At 39.9% G+C, this 22,923-nt stretch overlaps 1 protein-coding gene across 1 annotated transcript in view; it reads right to left on the bottom strand.

The window, feature by feature from the left end:
* LOC113964175 (calcium/calmodulin-dependent 3',5'-cyclic nucleotide phosphodiesterase 1C-like) overlaps positions 1-22,923 on the bottom strand; it is a 324,563-nt gene that overhangs the window by 29,875 nt on the left and 271,765 nt on the right. The window contains exons 11-15 of the mRNA XM_027676115.1: positions 17,193-17,274; positions 11,694-11,814; positions 10,352-10,527; positions 6,192-6,491; positions 2,731-2,805 (exon numbers count right to left, since the gene is read on the bottom strand). Of these exons, the coding sequence (XP_027531916.1) occupies positions 2,731-2,805; positions 6,192-6,491; positions 10,352-10,527; positions 11,694-11,814; positions 17,193-17,274 (754 nt within the window). The remainder of the gene's footprint in view (positions 1-2,730; positions 2,806-6,191; positions 6,492-10,351; positions 10,528-11,693; positions 11,815-17,192; positions 17,275-22,923) is intronic.

Genomic DNA, 22,923 nt, shown 5'->3' on the forward strand with positions numbered 1-22,923 from the left:
AAGCTACATTTCACACCTGTGACTACAGTGTAGATGTGCAGTTTCAACATCTTTGTGTCAATATGAGACAGATTTTATTATGTGTCCCTGGTCACTAGGTTCCTCATGTAGTAGAAGGACAAACATATTAGAATCACTTTGGCATGTATGTATTCCTATAAGAAGATACTACAATGACTTCCTTTGTATATAATTAAAAAAGCAACTTGGATACAGATCCTACAAAGATTTATTCAAAATACATTCTGAACTTTCTTCTCTGGATGCAGGATGCCTGCACCACAGGACAGGGTAGCAGACTGACGTCGATTGAATTCAGGGCTTCAGCTGATGCTAATGGGTAGTGGTGAGAAAGCTTAAGCCCTCATGGTAAATCTACACACACAGGCACCTGTTTAATACAAATACTCCCTGCGCTACATACTGAATAAAGGTTGGAAAACCCAAGAACAGACAGAGGTTGTAAAATCCAAGTACCCTTGACCCTGAAAAAAGTCCAGGTTGAGTTTCACTCACCAGCAAACTAGATGTAGTGACTGCATTATAGCCATAACCTCAATCTCTTTAACTCCCCCGCTCCATCTTTTTTCCCAGCATATTGCATGTGAAAGACCATGCACTGGCACCAGAGAAAACATAATTTCGCGTGAACGTTTCAGTAGCTTGTAAACAGCTATGTATTACCCATGGATCATGTTCCTTTTTCCATATGCTGGTAAGGAGATTTGCTCTGGAGTGAGCAATGGACAGAACAGGTTGTGCAGTATTTGGCAAAACAGAAGTGCCACGTGCTTTATTTTCTTAGGTGCATAATTCACAATTTTTCTCCTGATTTTTATCAATGAGATCATTATCTATAACCTGTCTCTACGGTGTCTGAATGAAAACCATTCAGCTTACAAGTTGTCCTTCTAATGGACTTACAGTTGCTTATTCACTGTATTCAACTGGCCCCATGGTATTAGTCTTTTCCCTAAGGAGAGGAGCAGAACTTCCTCTTACAGGAGAAAAAATAACAAATAACAAGTATAAATAACTCAAACAAATATGAGCAACTTGCAAGCAACCAAATTCACACCCTCTATCTTCAAGTCTGCATGAAATATTCACTTCTTGGTCCTCCAGCCTAACTAAATAGGTGCCCCTAATCTTTCTAAGACCTTCAAATGTAACCTTGTCCTCAAAGCTAGGGATTCACGGGTCTACTTTCTTGGCTGGGCTGGTGCTCCTGAATACTCTTTAAAACGCCACAGTGTTTCTGCATCCACATGGTCCTGCAAGGGTTGCAGCCTTCCAGCACAGCTGTTGCTCAGCCATCACCAACTGGAGCAGGGAGAACAGTCATTCTGCCCATTAATCCTTCTGGGGTCTTGATAGTTACATACAGAGCTGCACATACTCATGAACATCTGAAGAATAACATGTTATTTGAGTATTTGTGCTTAATTTCTGCATGACTGCAGTAAAAGCTGTAAATGGTATTTGTTCAAGACTGTTTTCCTGACAGACATATAACACAACTATGTAAGTAATGTGACCTCTTACCAAAATAACTGAATTCTTCTAAACAATTGCTACTAAGGAGCCTCTTAAGAAAAAGTATATATTTATGTCTGAAATTATTACATGCTTCTAGATGAAATGTTCTACATTTTTAATTGAGGTAAAATATTTTCTTCTTATTTGCCACATTTGCTAGAGCAATAGGAATTTAAATACTTTCTTAAAAAGAAGAAATAAAAGAAAACATGGTATCATACTAAACTGCAGTACTTACAATGAAGTTGTCTTTCTTGACCATCAAAGCAAAGCACTGTATATTTAGGAATAGCTATGTTTCAGTGAATTTCACTGAGACATACACAGAAAATGCTGGAAAACTTGTTTCCATTTAGTTTGCTACCTAATACTTCAGCAATTGCCTTAAGCAATGTGGATTCAGATACTATCTCAGAGCCCTGTGGTACACACGTGAGGAAGTGCATAAGAGTAAACTAAGAGTAAACACACCACAGAATTTAGAGTTATTTTTCCAGTTTGCTGAGGCTGCTAAAAATGTCTGTGAATCTCTACACTAGGCTCAGACTCATTTGAAATTATTCCCAGATGACCATGAAGTCATCCTATGGCTTGGGATTGCTTCAGTTCAACCATGTTTCATCAATTCCCTTTTCAATAGAGGACCTCTACGCTGATGTGTTCACTGCTGCTTGCTTCTCACACCACTGGTTTGACAACACTGGGCAAATTCCCCTTCAGACAACTAGTCAAGAAAGCTTTGTGTTTGTATTGGTGTAGTATAACGTGATCATGTAAAACAGGGACATCTTGTACAGTATTTTTCTTAGCTCTGTTTTCTTCATCTCCAATGCAGCCTGTCCTTACAGACAGCAGAATACAGCCCAAAGAAAGTCAGAAGGATAGAATCTCACAAATCCGCATTTCCTACTATGCAACTCTAATAATCCAGGATTTTTCTTTCAGGCACTGCACAAAAATTGGTGGATAAGGCTTACCAGCTCAACTAAATGGTGCTAGGCATTACGTGAAAGGAATGATTTTCCCTCAGGATGCCCTAATGGCTTTTTTTCAAATCTAATGACTGTTTCTCTTAAGTCTGTTTCTGGTTACCACACTTTTTTTTTGTTTTAGAATAAACTACAGATATTTAGGAACCAAAAGATTGCATATAAAAATGGGTGACAAAATGCAATAAAATGTTGTCCTTACCATCTGTTTTCTTTAATTCATCCCCCACACTGGACTTATCTCTTTTGTCTAACTTATTGTCTTCGTTTAATTCACCTAGAGAGAAGCAATAAGAAACACTATAAGGATTTTAATGCAGACTGCAGTTTATTAATGCCTATAACTCAATCAAATGGGAACATCCAAAGGAGACGTTCCTTAGGAGGAAAACTCTGAATTCAAAAGGAATAAAGCACCAAAAAAATTTCCATCTCCTACAGAAAAGCAAGCTTTACAATCTACTTTTAAATGTATTCTAATTATAAAACCATTTAAAGTGCACATTCAAACTCTTAATCCCTCTGATTGTATGCAAGCCACTAAAAACCTGAGTATAAATTTAATTTCAAAATCAGGACTCTGAAACATTTATGCTTTTAAGGGATTAAGACCCTGCAAGACTTCATCATAAGTTTCTGTTTTAAAGAACCACCTTAGATATCCTAAACAGGCCTATATAATTTTGTCTTGCTTTCTCTTACCAGATCGCGCTATCCACAGATTCATTTGGGTTGGTCCTTTGATGACTGTATCAGGGAACAATCATCCTAGCATTGATAACTGCCTTTAGAGTCTCTGTAGCAAACCAGAAAATCAAGGCCTTTGACAGAGCAATGGTTGATACAGAATTAAAATGGCAGCTTGAGCTGGGGGGTATTTTATGAAGCCAGGAAAGTTAACCAGTCATTCTCATTTTCTGTCCTCTATTAGTCATACAGCAGAGCACATCAGACTTTCCTAGACCATCCCTTCATTGAATGTGAATGCTGAATGCAAGATCAAATAAAAAATAACTTAAAGGGAGAGCTGCAGCAGAACAAAGCTATTTCAGTTGCAGTGTCCAAACAGTAGCAAAGAAGGTGTCCTTCCTTCAGATACCCAGTGAAATACACCAGTCTGCCCAGATGGGAGCAGGCAGTTTGTCCTTTCCTCATGGAGTAATGGCTGTGAATTTGTAACACACACTTTAACACAAAAAGCTGTAGAAGTCTCGCTTCAGAATTTTGTAAACATGAGGTATGCTACAGGGCTGTATTAAAGTGATGCTTATTCCATTTCTATTCCTGTTTTGGTACCTCCCAGTCTTTGGATCAAGATTAAAGGTATTACATGTTAAAGAGGATCTGATCTGCCTTCAAAATACTCATGGGCAGTGGATATTTATTTTTGGAACAGCTCCAAAAAAAAGAAAAATTGAAAAGAAGCATGGTCTCCCTCTTCCACAATGTGCCCTAACCACTGACATGTTTGTTATTCTTGGATGGCAGTGGATCAATGACAATTAAGATCCATCATAGTAGAAAAGAGGAATGGTTTCCAAATCTTAAAATATTTAACAAGATGGGAAAAAAGCATGTTCTGTTCAGCTTTTATTCAAAACTTTTCAGGTTTTTCTTCCTAAACTCACTGTATGTGTGAGAGAAAAATGAAAGCAAGATGATACAGGACAAGCAGCACCCTCCTCAGCTGATCACACTGACACTGACTTGGGGTACTTGAACAGAGAGGTATGAGCAGATCCAAACAGGGTTTAGGTGTCTGTTTGATAAGGGTGGCCTTAAAAAAAAAAAGAAGGATACTCTCTTCAGGACATGAAACAAAAATGTACCCAGCAAAGCACAAAAGTCTTCTTGCATTTCCTCCACCATCATACAGATGATGGTAATGATGAGATAATAATGGTTTCTAACCATTGCATAAAGAAGTTGCTTGATGCTAACTGTGTGCAGGAAAAGATGCTGAACATCTACACACACATTATTTCACAGTTCAGTCTCTCAGAGAAAGCACACAGGCAGTGAATGACAGAGAGACTTTAAACTCACCTGACACAATTTCTGAACTTTCATTGAATATTATGAATAGGAGACTTTTGAGTATTGTAATATCTACCCTGCCATAGTGCCAGCAGCAGAGCAGAATGATGATCATAATGATCTTTCTGAAAGGGATTAAAGAAGCAGAGAAATAATGAGGTAAACACATTATGATGAGATATTAACATAAGGGAAGCTGTGCTGAATCCAGAGATACGAATGTTAAGATCTCATCAGTCTCCAAAGACTCTGCAGTGATCATACCTCCTACAGGTACATAATCCCATAAATTAAGGAGCAGAATTTCTTTTCCTGAGGAAGATGCTAATTTTCAGAAATCACTATAATTCCTTTCAAAGCACTTTTGACACCTGCATCCAAGAAGCATTGAAGAAAAAGGTACTATCAAAATCACTAGAGAACACTTAATCCCCATACTATTAGAAGCACGTAAAACAAAGGATTTCAAAATAAATGTTTGATGCAGTCCAACTGGGATTTCATATATCCCTAACATTTTTGATTTCCTGGGGGGCCCATTCCTATTCACCCATGTAATACTGAAGAAAAATCATAAAGAGCATGACAGCTCTGATTCCCACAGTCCCTCCAATCTAGAAAAACCCTAGTGATGAAGGAATTAATGCGAAAGGCAAGCAACCATGAAAATAATATCAGAAATGCTTTAAACAGAATTTCTGCATCTCCTGCCATCTAAACTCACTGCTTGAACCTGGGACTTTCAAAGCCTATATGCTCACTCAGTCTTTTTCTAAGACAAAGCTTCTAAGTGTCTTTTTTGCTAGTTTTGCACTGCCTGATACTAGCCAAGTTTGTGACCAGTCAATGCGCCTGTACTGCCAATTTTTGATATCAGCTTCAGGGGGCAGAAGCCATCCAGGGAATAACAGTGAAACAATGTAGAGACAACTGATCTGTTCTCATGGGTATAATAATTTTTTTTAATGTTTAATGGAATTTTCAAACATTTTTTCACCTTTTTTGGGTGCAGAATGAGATTCTTATTTTAACTCAGTTCTACAGCAAGTTAAAAACACTGGAATAAAATTTCTGTCAAACCCACTCCCCCAAAAAATGAATGCTTGTGACTATCCTTATTAAAAGAAAACTGAGCAAAAGAAGGATAGATAAAACAAATCCTAAAAAAAGAGAGGGGAAAAATCTTCTGCCTGAAAACATATTTATATCTGAGACTCAAATCAAAGATGCCTTTAATTGGCTTTAAAATGAGTTTATAAGCCAACTTTGGATTCTCCTCTGTTCTCTTCTCCTCCCAAGCAATGATGTTCATTGAAACAAGACTATTTGTTTCAGCTTTCGAAACTCTGTATTATAACAGGCTGCTTCATTTCCATGAGATAAATATTTTTTCCTTTCCTCTAAAAGTGCCCAGACAGATATGATGAACCCCATCTTCTACGGAAAAACGCTATTCAGAAGTTAACATACAGTTTCTGATTTCCATATGCAGGTGACTATGCCTACACATAGGAAGAGATTCTGGCCCCAGAACATCCTTTTTCAGGATATCATGTTCCCCCATCACTAAGGTGAGATACTGGTTTTAGGGCTGGATTTATGTTTCAGTGGAAGGAGAGAACTCACCATTCTGGACACGCTGTTTCTCTTCTCCCACTGTGTGATGAGAGTCTGTTCCCTTATCTGTCCTAGGTATGTTTTTCCCTTGAGAGGCTTTGTGTTTGTTCATGTCCCTTTGCTGAGTGTCATTCACAGAGTTTTTACTGGAATCTGTGCTTTTGCCTTCCCCAGGATTTGGTTCTTTGCTGTTCTCTGTATTTGTTGCTGTGGCATCTTCGGCTGGCTTCTCGTCCTTTTCGCTTTCCTTTTCATCTGTTCCCTGATAGGCATTTTCCTCTGCTTCTTTCTTAGCTTTTTCTTCCGCATCTTCAGCAAAGAGATAAGCAAAACAAGGAAAGAAATCACAACTATCAGTCAATTTGACAACTGACATCTAAATCTACTTCAGTATTTCACATGCAAACAGCTTTTACTTAAAAAAATGTAGGAAATGACAACAGAAAAAGAGCACACGAGAACATTTAACAAAGTATCCTGAAAATAATATCCCAGGCTGGCCTAAGTGTTTATTATGTGCGTGTCCTTTATTTACCATATAAAGTTCACCTTTGAAAAAGTGGTTCCACAAAATTCTTAAAAGGCAAAGAGAGATATTAGCTAGTGAAGGCTCTAGGGGTGCCAAAGCTATTTTCATTTTTGACACACAGGAGTCAAACAGCATTTAGTTTCACATTGTACCAGGTAACTCTAAGCACATAAAGTCTTGGTTCTTTGATATCTACTTTTTCTCCCTCTTGTTCCAGGTTGCTTCCAATGCCAGCTTCTTTATCTCTTCCCTTCCACTTAGAGTTATCCTTTCTTTATGGCTCCATCCTTTCCCGGCAAACTAATATATTGCTACCAGTGCTTGCCATGCCATCCCCAGAAGTTTTACAGTCAATCACAACTATACAAAGGTATAAATTCAAAAGTGAGTGTTGAACAACAGCAGGATCTCAAAATAATGTCATTCGATTTAAAAAAAAATTCACAAAGAAGCCGTTTTCCTCCATTCGAGATACTATTCTTGTTCTCATCCAAACATTAGGTACTTATGTAACACTTACTTGTAAGACAGGTTGCAAATTACTTTTGCTCCAGGTATAGAGACCACTACATTTCTAGCTCAGGTCAGGTACAGCACTCCCCAACAGACTCAGCTGCAAGGGCTTTGTGTGGCTTCCTGCATCCCACTGAAAAGCAGAACACAACCACAGTCCCTCAAACTAATAAACCTGACTGGGTGTGCACAAACTCTGGGCAGAGACTCCATACTTTTCTTCCCCTTTTGCATGACCAATAGAGACTTAATCTGCAAAAGCAGCTGAGTAGCTCAGCACACACTCAATTTGGAACCTGTGAGCTTATGCAGCTTCAGATCATAAGCGTATCCATACTGAGTCTAGCACAGAGATGTAACCAACCTATTATTGGGTTGACAATATTCAAGCCTACTCCTTATGACCCCATCAAGCAGTGATTTTAATCGTGATAAGAATCCACAGATGTATCTCTTGTTTTCTGAGAGACTATATAAGCTGACAGAGGAGCAGATCCTATAAAACGCTGAGTGAAGTCTACCTCAGTCCTAGGGAAGTATTCTTGACATGTATAAGGAAGATGTTTTGTTCCTCACAGGAGTAGGATCTTGGCCGGTATGTAAAAATTACATTGTCAAATACTTCTTATGAGTCAATCAGAACCAGTTTTAAGAAAAATGTACCAATGGGGTACAAAAGTGGAAAGCTGTCCTTATAAGAAATGCCAATGTCCATTTCCTTGTCAGCAGCTACATAAAGTAAACTAATTTTTAAATTAATAAATTATGGTTCACACAAAACCATAATTCAATTAGTCTCCCTCACTCCACTAATCATTCCTGAAATCTGTGCTAGCTAAGCTATACATATTGATATTTTTTCTGGAGTCTCATAGATTTCACAGAATATTCTGAGTTGGAAGGGACCCACAAGGATCATCAAGTCCAACTCTTCAGTGAATGTGCTGTACAGGGATCAAACCCATGACCCTGGTGTTATTAGCACCATGCTCTAACCAACTGAGCTAATCTCAGAGTCCCATTGCATACAGAAGGATTCCTCTCATTTGAAGATCTGAAAAAAGCTGCATTTTGCACCTGAGCCGCAGGAGAGAAATTTGTCTCAGGAGACTACAATACCATTGGATGAGTGCCTCTTGTCAAAAGCAGGGTAAGAAAATACTTTATCTAAATGGTGCTTTGCACCTCAAGGTGTTTGTTTTGTAGCTATTCAATGATGATTAAATTTAAATAGCTATTTGTATCTATTTAATGATGATCTTTTAAGTAGAAAAAGATCAGTAATAAGCCCACTTATTTTGCCTACACACTATGAGAAATTTTCTATAAATACCACACTTAGGATAAAAACTGCTCACTGAGGCTTCTAGGAACAATGCCATTACCAACGGGAATAGAGTATTGTACAAATAATTTAATAATAATATTAGCTACAAAAGTAACAATAATAGATTCCTTCCCTTCTGATCCCCAACTGCTATTTGCTGTCAACTAACAGGTAATGTTGTATTCTCTTAGTAGTAACTGTTTTTATTGGCAGTGCATCTTGACAATGGTTTGGCAAGGGTCGGCAATTTCAGTCCCTGCTGAGTGGCAGGCCTTGCTGCATAAGACTAAGGCCAAGGCAGATGGGCCAGAGTGCAGAAAATTGCTGCAAGTCAGGAGCAAGACAGCAGCTGAGCAAAGACATTGATGAAATTGCTCTGGAGTCCAAGAACATAGAAAGGTATGCTGAGCCATATGTTTGTATAACTCTTCCAGAATTAAAAAAATATGTATATTTGTACCGCTAAACACACCTAGAAACATTAAAATCAAACTGTTTCCATCTACATGAAATAAAACAACTCCATTAAAACAGGGTTTGAGTAATAACCATTCAGATCACAGAAGAAATTGCATCCCAGCTTCGTAAAGAAAAAAACCCACAGTTTAAACATTCCTCCTTTTTTGGTTCCAAAATCACCTGAGGGGTCAAGGAGACCTTGGACAATCAACCAGCCCCTGGAGGTAAGGGGCAGTTATAACTAAATCATTCTCAAAAGATGACTCTCATTATTTCCAAAAGAACTCCAATAATAGAGATTTGCTAATGTCTAACTTATTAGACATTATAATAACATTTATAATAACCTGACAATTTTTTTCTCCTCTTAACAGCCCAGGGTATTTGAATAAAAAAATAGTTCCCTTATTTTTCAGCTGAAGTAGTCTTCAAAAAAATGCTTTCAGCTATACACCTTCTCAGACAAGTTATCATAATTTGCATTGCTGTACTCTGCATTGTCTACAATTGGTCCATATGTTTCCTGAACAGCAGTGGTCAAAACTAGGCACAGCAGGGCTTTGAGGGCCTTGTTACTGCTGGAAAGATGAGAAGAATGCCAGAGGAGTCTCATCAAAGTGTGTTGGGGTTTTTTTTTTAGTGTGTGTGTTTGGGTTGGGTCGGGTTTGGGTTTTTTTCGGTGATGGGGGGATGTTGGCTGTGATTTTTTTTCAATTGCATCAGAGTATTGAACCCTGGTCAACGTTTAACCAACACAACCCTCATATTCTTCTGAAATATTTACAGTCCCTCCCAGATTGATGACATCACAAGCATTTGCAGTATAGCTTCCAATTAATTTTCCAAGTTATCACCAGAAATATGAAACCAGTTATGAATTCAGAATATTCTGTCCTTCTCCCCTGAAATACTATCCATGCCTCTTTCAACCTTAACAATGAACTACTGATAACCTATATCTAAAATACTGTTCCAGCTATTTTTGCACCACCCTGAGTCTGATTCATGGCTTTAGGGGAACTCCCTCACAACTTTTTTCCCTCCCATTGTCCACATCCTCTTCATAAGAAGATAAGAAATATAAGGTACTCTTAAGAAGTGCATAAGACACCCTTAAGAAGAGCATAAGGTACTCTGAAGAAGAGCATATAAGGCAAGTATAAGGCACAGATGAGTCACAATAGTCCTATCCTTCTGAATTCAGTGTGGGTTGTTGAACTCAAAAAGCAGATTCTCTCAAACTAACAGTGCTTACTTGGAGAATAATCTGATTGAAGAAGAGCTTGAAGAAGAAGAGGTCAAAAGAATTTTTATTCTTTTGCTAAGAAGCTTGGCTGTTACCTTTGGTGGCTTGCGCTTTCCATTTCTCCCTGTTCTGCTGCACCACCTCAGTCCAGGTGGCTTTAAAACATTTGAAGTCCACAGTGAGTATGGAGCAGTTAAGTGAGGCACTTCCTTCGGACCCAGTGCTCTTGACACTTGATCTTTTAACTTCGGAGGGACTAATGTTATTTAGGCTGGGGCACAATATCACAAAACACAGAAGAAATCAGTATCCTGTACACTCAAATACAACTATGAAGAAATAACAGCTGTAAGTCAGATAACAGAGTCACCCAGGAAAAATTAAGCTTGAATCCCTTATCCTTCCCTTCTCTCCTGTCCCACCCCAGGCCAATCAATGTTAAAGCAAAGAGCACAACCAAGCCATTGCTAGAAATAAAAGGCAGCTTTTCTCTTGACTATTTTTTGGTATCCATGGTCACTAAGAAATAGAATCAGTCAAAGTGCTGTCACTACTTTCGTTGTACATCTCCACTCCCTAAATATTATTGGAGGGTCAGACAATTCTAGAAATAAAATAAGTCAGAGGAGGAGTCTCCTAAAATTCACTAAGGCACAGGACAGGAAATCCACCTCTGTCCAGGACTTGGTGTCCTCAGATGAGGCTGAAATCAGGCACTCGTTTCGGTTACAGATCCTACAGTTGTCTTTCAAGGATGGATGCTTCATTGTGCACATTTTAATAAAGGCAACAAGGTTACCAACAAAGAAAGATATAAGTGTTTGCTCTTTGTTCACCCAAGAGTAAAGAAGTCACCTGGGAGAGGGAACCCTGAGGGTAGCCCTACTTTAGGGAGCACTAGCCATGAGGCATTTGAATCCCAAAAAATGCCTTGCCAATAAACTACTAAAAGAGCAGTATCTCTATAATACAGTTTGAATGGGCCAAGACTTCCTACACCTGAACTCCAGGTGAATTCTGGTAGTTCTTCACACATTTGCATAACAATACTGTCACAAGAGTGTGCTTATACTTTCCAGTCATCATTTTTGTTTCAATCCCATTTATACTTCTAGATGTGAAGAAATGAGGGCCTCCCAATGACTCTATTTACCTTCTCTCTGACATTAGTGACTGAGAGAGCACTGAAGTGCACCTGATTGCATGGCTACAACCATGTGTGCTCACTGCCTTTGGGGCCATGACTCAGGTTCATGTCACCCTCCCTCTTTGCCCTCCCCCGGGCACAAAGCTATCTCACAAGGTGAGCTGTAGTGTTGGCAATGCAGATATGGGTCTTTAAGCCACATGGAAAACATACTGTAGGGGAGGAAAACGGAGGAGTTGAGTGCAATAGCAGCATGTGCAGAGTGAAGGGGAAGGTGAAAGGTTATTCACCTGGAGCGCCTGAATCCAGACATGCCAGAGTGGGAAGCTTCATTGATGAGTGGAGTCACAATCTTCTCTGTCATGTCCGTCAGCACAGTAAAAGTGGGTTCCACAATGAAATCAATGAAACCTGAGCAGAAACACAAGGAGAGCCAGGCAGGCAAGAGGAGGATTTATGCAGAGTCCCTGCTTCAGTGAATACAGACAACCACACTGTAGATGACAGTGTAAAAAAATTATACTTGAAAGAGAGATAGGCAAATAATAAAAAGAGGAAATTAAGTTATATATTAAACCCTGGCCCAAGAGCCTGGATACAGCATGCAATAAAAGATACCTACTTAAATACTGGCAAATCACAACATCAAAAGATTCATCAAGACTTGTTTTATATGAGGAGTAGTGTGATATTGAAGTTAAATTTTTAGCAGATTTGGATAAAATCCAGTTTCAAATAAGAATTCTTTAAAAGCAGAAAATAAATATAACAGTAATAATACTAGTAAGTTCTGCTGGTGTGGAGTTACACACAAACGTCCTTTACTGCGCATCGGCATTCACATTGCTGTGAATACTCTCTCCTCAGTGCTTGGCCAGCTTTTTCTTGTTGATAATAAAACAGATTTAGATGCTTTCTCCACATTTTTTAACATAAGTAAAGGAAAAAAATAAGGGGCCAAATAATTTCTACTTCATCATAGAATCATAGAATCAGCTGGGTTGGAAGGGACCTCCGAGATCATCAAGTCCAACTCTTGATCCACTACCGCTGCGGTTACTAGACCATGGTGCTAAGTGCCACATCCAGTCTCATCTGAAAAACCTCCAGCAACGGAGAATCCACTACTTCCCTGGGCAGCCCATTCCAATGTCTGATTACCTTCTCTGTAAAGAAATTCTTTCTAATATCTAACCTAAACCTCCCTTGGCACAACTTAAGACCATGTCCTCTTGTCTTGCTGATACTTGCCTGGGAAAAGAGACCAACCCCCACCTGGCTACAATCTCCTTTCAGGTAGTTGTAGAGAGTGATGAGGTCTCCCCTGAGCCTCCTCTTCTCCAAGCTGAACAGCCCGAGCTCCCTCAGCCTCTCCTCATAGGACAGCTTGACAGAGATGAATATGGCTCTGATCTGAATGTTGAGAGAGCAGACTGAAGGGCCCTGTGGCCATAAGCTCATGAGGTGGATGAAAATCCAAGTTGCATGGACAAAATGTGAGAGTGAGGAGCTTACAGTATCTTACACATTTTCCTAAATTCCTTTACCACTTCAGTTAGCAAATTTCTTAGTGTTGCAGGTAGGCAAGAAAACAATGATGTCCTTAATCTCTCATAAGGCACATGGGATCCAGGTTACAATTACTGTTGCCAGATGTTTTTTGGTAACATTATTACTGTTACAAATCCCTACTGTTACAATTTTCAGAGATTTGTTAATTACCAAGTATTAATTATTCCTTAATAATATTGTAGTTTCTCTGACTCGATCATTATATGTTTCTACAGCACTGGTGATTCTAGGTGATAACAGAACAACAAAAGAAGAAGAGACCACATCGTACAGGCACCTGAATTCACAGATGCCGTGATCCACATCCTGAGTGCAAAGCAGATGAGCATCCTTCTAGTTCCATTTCCCTTCCCTGATTTTTCCTAAATTTCTAAAAGAATGGATTATTAAGTGTATTTTCATGCCTGGTCAAATTAAAAATGTTACTTTCAAGTAACATTCTGTAAATCTGGAGAAAATACACATTCAGTCATATCCAAAAATCTGAATCCTGTGCCTCCATAACACTGAGTCAGTCTTATCTATTCAAATTTAGGAAAAAAAGAACTCCCAGGTAGTTAATCAAAAATGTATGCAGCATAAAGCCTGAATGCTAGATGACAACTCAGATAATCCCAGCAAGCTTTATACAATTTTTTAAAGCACTGGAAATTTTACTGACTGAGAACAGTGTTAAGTGTGCCACAGAAATCCTAAGGATAGTAAGAACTTGATTTACATATATTTGTGTGTCTGTCTCTATACATCTCTATTCCCCTTCAAAAACTTATTTACCTCTTAGTGACCAAAGAAACCCAAGCCATGGTACCTTGTCATTCTGCTCTGCAAGTAATACCACTGCCATTTGCTCCATCACCACTAACAACCCTAAGACATTCAAATCTCTGATACCACACACGACTACATCACTAACTTCAGCAGCAAGGTGTTGGGATTTGTTTCCTGAGATAGTCAACAACTGCACACAAACACAATCTAGTTGTGTTTAAGAAACATGTTTCCCCTGCAAGAAGTTTTGCATCTCATCAACAAAGATGAGCAGAGGTGGCATAAGGGACTACAGGTAAACAAACTCAAATACCTAGGAGAACTTTTCTTTGATAAGTGAAATTTTTTTCTCTATTTCTTACAACATGAATAAGTTTTTCAACTATGTTATCTTAAAATGGGGATTATAATAAAATTTAAATATGCTGATTTAGTTTGCTAATTAAAGCCCTGACTATCAAATAATGAACCTGAGCTTTAAACCTATTAATGCTAATGACCATTTTATCATCCTTTATCTCCTTCAATAGAATGAGCATGATAAACATTTCTGTACCTTAGTGACTAAAATGATTTTACCAATTAATGCTGCATACTGAGGGTGAATTCCAGCATATGACTAGTGTTCATTCATTCCACCTGCAAACATCGACATAATAAAAACTGGGTAGAGAACAGTTTCCCTAAAGCCCAACATTAAAAAAAAAAAATCTGCAGCATGCACTCACCTCTTTTCTGAAGGTGTAATTTTCTTTTTTGCTAATCAAAGGACAAAAATAAAGGCATGCTGCTACATTTATCAGCTGCAAAAGAGGATAATGACAACAAAGGCTGATCTTCAGTGAAACAAGCTTCCTAGAGTTTAAGCCAGAGAAACTCCTGATATTCTTGTTGGGAAATACGAAAGTCTTGGTCTGGTTCTCTTTGCAGTTTGTTTCTCTCCCTCGCTCTGATAAGCAGCTTGACTTCTGGACACAAATCTCTCCCATCTTCACTATGGTACAAAAATATTAGCCATACTCCTACTGAATAAGAAAAAGGATGATAAATTGGTCATTACCATTAACATTAATGATAAGGTTTTCAAAATAAAGTTCATTAAGTGATATTCAGGTTTTTTATTTATCAGTTTAAACTCTGAACAAGTTTTCATAAACTGAAGCAACATGAGGGACACATTCTTTCTTTTGAGGAATTTTTTTCTGCTAGATTCCTTAATTTCATGTAAAAAGGCCATATTGCCAAAATCTTTCGTGAAAATTTTTGATAATGAAAACGTGTGTCCACTGTTGTTGCATTTACAGTGACCTTACAGAAGCAAACCAGTAAGTACAAACAAGTCAAGCCATTAGAGCAGGATTTCTAGGCTCTGTTTTTGACAGAACTAAAATCACAATTTTATTTCACAAAGGACAGAGGTCTTTAATTTATGAGAACTGATGGCTGCTTGGTGCAGATGACAAAATCATAGAATCACAGAATCACTAAGTTTGAAAAGGACCTTTAAGATCGTAAAATCCTATCATATAATAGCACAATTTGGAATTCAGTAAGAATTTACTTTTGCAAATGAATGTTCTAAGTACTACTACAGGGAAAAAATTGTTAAGACTACTAATCAGGCAAAGAAACGAATGGAAAAAGAATCTACTCTACAACTTTGAAAGTCTTATCTCAGTGGATAGCTAGAAAACATAGGAGGTTTCAATTTAACAAGGGGGATGTTAGAGAAAGACACTGTCAATATGTGCAGCAGACTGAGAAATGAGCATTTTATAATGTTAGAAGGCAAGATTTATAAAGAGTAGACTACTAATGTCAATGAATTAGTAAACTGCACAAATCAAATATAATGGCAAATAGTATATGACTAAATAAGGCTGCCTTTGCCTACTGATAAGTGCCTCTTGTATAAGGTGGAATTGTATTGGTGATGGTTTAATTCAACATTAATTTTTCAGTGGTTTGACACAAGAGGCATCAGGGCTCTCCTTGTCCTCCTGAGCAAAGGAGCACAAAAGGAGAGAACCAGAAAAACTAGTATCCAAGCACACACAACCGTATGTAGAGAGACCCTGTGAGAGGCACAACTCCTCTTCCCTGTAAGGAGTGAGGAACATATCTGAAAGCTGATAAAAGGAATGTGAAAGAGAAGTCTTTACATGCACTTTCCTTCACATCAACCAGAGAGAGAGAGAGTTTATCTTCTCCCACAGCACAGCAATAGACGTAATGTGCCCAGGAGTCTTCAACATGAGTTTTAGCTGAGACTGCAGCATTTCAAGTTTGTTGCTGCTCTCCTCCACTGAGCTGCTGGCAGAACAACCCACAGTTGTATTGTGGGTTACTGTTGCAGAGGAGTAAATACTACAAGTCTGGTAACCAGGCCAGGCTTGTATAGGGCTTTTCAAGTTCAGATTCCTAGCTGAACCGTCTAAACTTCCAAAGCCAGAAAAATCCAGGATGATGTCCCTCAGAGAATGGCTTGCCTACCAGGAACAATGAAATAATTTTAAACAGAAATGGCTCTAAGCCAAAGATACAAATCTGCACTTTCCTAGGTTCTGGAATATCTTTGTCTTGTTCTTTGAGAGAAATTTCATGGTTCAAATATTTTGTTTGCTTTCCTTTAATACATTCTCTGTTTGTCTGTCTTTCTCAATTCCCTGTTATCTTTCTTTCGTTATTCTATTAAGCTACCTATTCTCCAGTTGAGATTAGAACATGTTTCTCTATCTACTTCACTTGCTTCCTAGATATAAAAATCCACCCAAAAATCCACCTTTTCCCTTGTCCTTTCTTTGCTCCAAGCCCCCTCAACAGTTTTACTTCACTTAGCCCCTCTTATTCTCTCACCAAATGCCAGGCTTGTTGCCTCATCCTTCCCCTACTTTTTCATTCAGTAACTGAAGGAAAGGTAGAGAAAGTGCTGTTGGTGCGTCTGTAAAAAGATCTCTTTTTCTGAAAGGGTGGCACAGACAAATATTTGCTACTTACATGGCTTCAGTGAAAAATAACGGTTGGTTTAAAGTATTGGGAGAAAAGGGTTGGAGGAATAAATTGAAAAACAAACAGCATTTTTGCACAGGTCATCAAAGGAACTGACATTACATTTTCATATACACCAATGACACTCATATGACATGATGTTGTCATGTGTACTCATTCTTCACTGTTCAGAAAACCATGGAATAAGTGTCACGATCAGGCACTGTAGGTATCTCTGCAGACACATCAGAGGTAATTTGGTGAATGTATGGAACCATTACCATACATGTAAAGGCTCCCCAGCTTTGAATGGTTAATCTGGGAAAAATAATGCTATTGTACTACATTTCTTCTCTTTAACATAGTTCCAAATGATGAGAGATCACTACAATCTTAGCCCTACAGCGAAGAGTAAGTTTTGCTTTTAAGACGCTGCTTCACATGCACCAAAAGGGACATACCTATTTGAGACTGAGCAACCATAGTAGATTTGCGATCACACAGGGGAGAGAAGGGTAGGCCTAGTTCTGCTTCTTTGTCACCCTGGAGAAAAAAAATTGAGATGAAATTAGAAAAGGACAAGACACATTGCACTTCTATATCTTACTTCACAACCGTAAAAGCCTCTCATTTTACTTTCTTTAATTAAGCTTTGATTTTATTTGCATTTTTTGTTTGTTTTTTTTTAACACAAATTGTGGATAATTTCAGTCTTTCAGATAAAGAATTCATAGGCCATGGCTGGCCAGATGCAGATTATTGATTTTTTCCAAAGACAACACCAACAGTTTTGTACAAGAAAGTAACCTGCTTGATTGTTGTGGGCCAAGCTGTGCTCATTCTCTACCTGGACTTCTCCAAGGCTTTTGACAGGGTTTCCCACTGCCTCCTCCTAAAGACACTGATGCATTATAGTATAGACAAGTAGTCCATGTGGTGGATGTGGAACTGGCTGACAGGCTGGGGCCTGTCAGCAGGTGGTGGTAAATAGCTCTGTTTCAAACTGGCAACCTGTCACTGGTGGGGTACCCTGGCAATCAATACTGGGCCCAATGATGATTAATATCTTTATAAGTGATCTGGATGATGGGATCAAGTGTACCCTGATGAAATTTGGTAATGATACCAAACCGAGTGGGGAAGTGAACGCTTTAGAAGATAGAGCCACCCTGCAGGTAGACCTGAATAGGCTGTAAGAGTGGGCTCACAAGAACCTTGTTAAGTTCAACAAGGACAAATGTAAGGTCTTGCACCTGGGAAAACATAATCCAGGACTGCAGCACAGGCTGGGGTCAACCCAGCTCGGGAGCAGCACTGTGGAAAAGGACCTGAGGGTCCTGGTGGACAACTCAAATTACATACATTGCATTATGCTGACATGTATAGGATGACATAGCTGCAATACTCCCCACAGACCATTCAAATTTTAATATCCATTTAAATATACTGCAAAATCAGTTCCTTAAATCAGCAGCTTACTATAACTGTATTGAACTTTTTGCCAGTGTTCTGACTAATGTCAAATGGAAGATAAAATATTAAGGAAACTAACCAGAGAAAAACTCCTGTAGGCATAAGAAGAGCTGAATTCCTCTTACTTTTGTTAATATAACATACATGAAATGGGGCACAAGTCCTGTTAGAATTTTGTATGGAACAACAAGCAATAGTATTCTTCCACTGCTTAATGTTAGGAGTGTAATATACAAATATCAGGGTAAAACAGAAACCAAACACAGAAATATTTCCAAGTAACATTTCTCTACTGTGTCTGCTGCAACTCTCAGAAAAAACATCTCTCAATGCCATGATTTTTCATTATTCCTTAGGCCTCTTAAAAACCCCAGTGGCTAATTCTCTTGGGAAGGAACACCAAACTGCCTTTGTGACTGCTCAGAGAGACACTTGACTTCTAAGCTGTTTGGGCAGCTCACCCATGGCTATCTAAAATGCATTAGTAAAACAAATTTAATTAAGGTAAGGTGTTTGCTCATAGCCACTGAATATAAAAAGGCAGTAGTGCTCAATATCATTCACACCTACAGCATGATTACTTAGTGTAGGAAGACCTGCGACATGTCACATTGCAAAATAGTTGGAAAGCAAAAGGGTTGGCCACCTGTTCTGATATAGATTAAGTCAGGCTTTATCTCTGCAAGACACTTAACAGAAAGGACAGAAAAGAGTCTGCAGGTGAAAAGCATAAGGAAGAGCATAAGAACATACCTAATCCAAAACCAGACCAGTTCCTTACAACCATAGTCCCCTCTGGCTAGTAGTAGTTCTCAATCTCATGGTTTAGGAATGGTATCCTCTGATTTAGTATGCCCACTAAAAACCTCCAAAGCATGTGCCACATTTTTCACATCTTGTGCTGTCCTGACTGGCCCAAAGGCTACTGCATAAACAATCTCCTGTTTAATTTGTTCAAAAGCTTGTTGTTGTTCAGGACTCCACTCGAAATTGTTCTCCTTCTCGGTCACTTGATACAGAGGTCTCACAATCTGACTGTAATCTGGAATATGCATCTTCCCCACAGTACTTAGGAAAGCTCATGTTTCCTTTTGGCTGGTTGGTGGGGATATAGCTGCTCTTTTGTTGACCACATCCATTGGAATCTGACAACATCCATTTTGCCATTTTACTACTAAAAACTGAATTTCCTGGGCAGGTCCCTTGACCTTACTTTGCTTTGTGGCAAAACCTACCTTGAGGAGGATTTGGATTATCTTCTCCCCTTTCTCAAAAACTGCCTCTGCTATGTTGCCCCACATGATCATGTCATCAATGTACTGGAAGTGTTCTGGAGCCTCACCCTTTTCCAGTGCAGTCTGGATCAGTCCATGGCAAATAGTGGGGCTGTGTTTCCCCACCCCTGGGGCAGTCAGTTGAAGTGTACTGGATGCCCCCCCAGGTGAAAGCAAACTCTGGCCTGCACTCTGCTGCTAAATGAATGGAGAAAAGGTATTAGCAATGTCAATGGTGGCACCACTTTTCTGCCTTGGACTCCAGTTCGTACTGAAGTTCCAGCATGTACAGCACAGCGGCACTCAGTGGTGGTGTGACTTCGTTCAGGCCACAATAGTCCACAGGACTATTAAAGTGTGAGCAAGTCTTGCTGACCACTCCCTGGCTCTCTAGTTCACAAATCATCCCATGGATGGGATTCATGGAGTCACAGTTTGTGTGGTATTGTTGACAGTGCATTGTTGTGGTAGCAGCACTTGTTGTTCTTCGACCCTCAGCCAATCCCATAACAAAAGGGTCCTCTGAGAGACCAGGCGAGGTATTCAGCTGTCTAATTTCCTCTGTCTCCACAGCAGCTATCCCAAAAGCCCAATGATGCCCTTTTGGGTCCTTGAAATACCCTCTCCTGAGGTAATCTATGCCAAGGATGCACTCTGGGCCAGTCACAACGGGGTGCTTCTGTCATTCCTTCCCAGTCAGGGTCAATTCAGCTTCCAGTACAGTCAGCTGTTGGGATCCCTCTGCCACCCCAGAAATAGAGATAGATTCTGCCCCTACATATCTTGATGGCATCAGGGCACATTGTGCACCGGTGCCAGCTAAAGCCTTATATATACTCTTGTGGGTCTGATGTGCCAGGCCATCAGATCCACACAGTCCCTTTCCTCCACCTGGTTGGAGGCAGGGCCCCTTTAGTCCTGGTCTTAGTACTAATTGCTCACTTCTTGTAAATATGAACTGGAGGTCCCTTCAAGAGGATTAGAAGTAACATCAGCCTTTCTATTCTGTCTGAGGACTTGCCCACTGGAAACTGGAGTGGCATTTATCCTTGAAGAATTTCCTGCAGTGGTTGTCCTTTCTTTCAACTCATGTACCCAGGCTGCTAGGGCAGAGGTGGGTTTTCTGTCCCACTTCCTCATGTCTTCTCCATGGTCAAACAGGAAAAACTACAGGTTACCTCATGGTGTTTGCCCTCTCTCTTGAGCAGGGGGTGCTTGCCCAACAGCAGAGACTCTGGTCCATACTGGTGGTGCATGGGACATTTCCTCTCCAGTTTGCTCGAGTCTTCTGAATCTGCCCGCAGTCTTGGACACTCTTTCCACAGCCAAAGCACAGATCAGTAAGGAGGAAAAACGATGATTTTCATATTACCTGAGTCGGGTAGTCGCCTAAAGCACCGTTTGTTCTACTTTCATTGACATAAATGCCAACAATACACATCAATGGCATGCTCTTTGCAAACTTCTGCCACAGGGATTGTGTACACTGGATGCCGTCTGTATCTATAGGGAACTGCTCGTCATTTGAATCCCTACAAATTACCCCCAGCACATCTCTCAGGTACTGGATACCTTGCTTCATGGCATTCCACCTGCTTGGGGGCACTACTAGATCATCCTTAAGAGAATACCTTTCCCTTACGCTTGACAGGAATTGCCTCCAGAGGCTGAGACTTTCTGTCCTCTACCCAATCCCCTTGTCAATGCCCCCATCCTAGGACACGGATCCTAGTTGCTTGGCTTCACTACCATCTAGTTTCATATTTTGGGCTGTAATATCCCAGCATCGGAGCAGCCAGGTCACCAGGGGCTCACCCAACTGGCGGCTCAAATCTTTTTGCATATCTTGCAGCTCACCCAGGGATAGGGATGCAGTGATTATTCTCTGGCCCCGCCTCTTCCTTTTGTTCTGAGAGCCCTGCTTCCTCTTCATCCCTCACTATGTGACCTGATTTTGTCTTGGATTTCTTCTTCTGCTACTGGCACGGGTTGTTTCTCTGGTTCAGCTGCAGTTTGAGTGACCACAGTGCCTGTTGGTCTGCTTTTCTCCTCTTCTCCCTGAGGGTGCTGTCTAGTAATGAGCAGTGTTCGACAAAAAGTACCCAGGGTCCAGCACTTGCATAAGTTCACACCTCTCTGGAGCTGCTACAGCAGTTTTCTTTCAAATACTCTGCCACTTAATCAGGGTCCTGCAGTTGTTCAGCAGTGAACTTCCAAACCATTGGAGCAGAACGGTCCCTCAAAAGCTGGCCCATTTTCTCCCACATTCTATGCCACTTATGATTATCCACCCCTGGGCAGATGTCTGAATAACTTCCTTAGTTTCTTGAGTCTAAACATGATGTGGTGGACTGCACTGAGGAAACCTGGCAGACTTAGTAATAAGAATATGCTTTCCTCAACATCCAAAGGGAATTCAAAATTCTCAAAAGCTGTTGTAACCGGTCTGAAGGAGGAAAATGGAAAAGCTGGGAAAAATCATCCTCCCCTGTTCCCCCAACAGATGAGGTATGATTATTAATGGACTCCCAAAGGTAGTGCCTGGGGTAAGGACAGGAGAGCAACACTGAATACACATCCCTAAGGACCCTCATTGTCCTTGATATTATCATATTATAAGCTGGTATCAGACAGTACAGCAACAACCAGTGAACAGACCAAGCAACATTGTGACCAGTGGCTCCATACCTAATACAACAAATGCTTTGACTGAATTTCTTCCAACCCACTGTGGTCAGATCTGTTTTTATCTCATAACTTCGAGCCTCACATTGGGTGCCAAATTAGGCTGTTGTGCTTTAGGAACTGTATTCTCCAATTTAGTGTTCCCACCAAAAACCTCCAAATCGTGTGCCACTCTCTCTCTCCTCCCATCCCTTCCTGCAGCAGGCTGGAGAGGAGAATTGGAGGCACAGAAGGTCAAGATCATGGGCTGAGATAAAAACAGCAGTGAGATAAGAAAATGAACAGTAACAGCAATAATATTAATAAGAAAAGTGTAAAAGAGACAGGCGAGCGATTCACATGCAAATGCTCACTGCAGAGCCCAACCCAACCCTCACCACGCTATCCTGACCTGGAAGAAAGCCCTTATAGCCCTTACCCCCATCCCCGGAAAATGACATGAGATGGTATAGAATAACCTCGGTGTCCTAGCCATGTCCCCTCCTGGCTACTGCAAAAATTAACCATTACAACTTGAGAGAAGCATTCTTCTACTGTGAGGTAGGGATGTACTTATTGATCTAGTACTAAATAACTTCAATGAACACAAGTTCATTCTTCATGACAAGCTTAATGCACTTGAATTTGGAACTAGAATACAAGTTTTATACATAGCTTCATCTAAGAGTGGAGGCATTCATCATTCAAAGGTAAAGTAAGATTTGTCAGCTGAAATGAAATTATTCTTATAAAAATATAAAATAATAATTTTGCCTTCATT

Source organism: Neopelma chrysocephalum, unplaced genomic scaffold, assembly GCF_003984885.1.
Source record: "Neopelma chrysocephalum unplaced genomic scaffold, ASM398488v2 Primary Assembly neopelma1_26, whole genome shotgun sequence".
Classification (NCBI taxonomy): domain Eukaryota; kingdom Metazoa; phylum Chordata; class Aves; order Passeriformes; family Pipridae; genus Neopelma; species Neopelma chrysocephalum.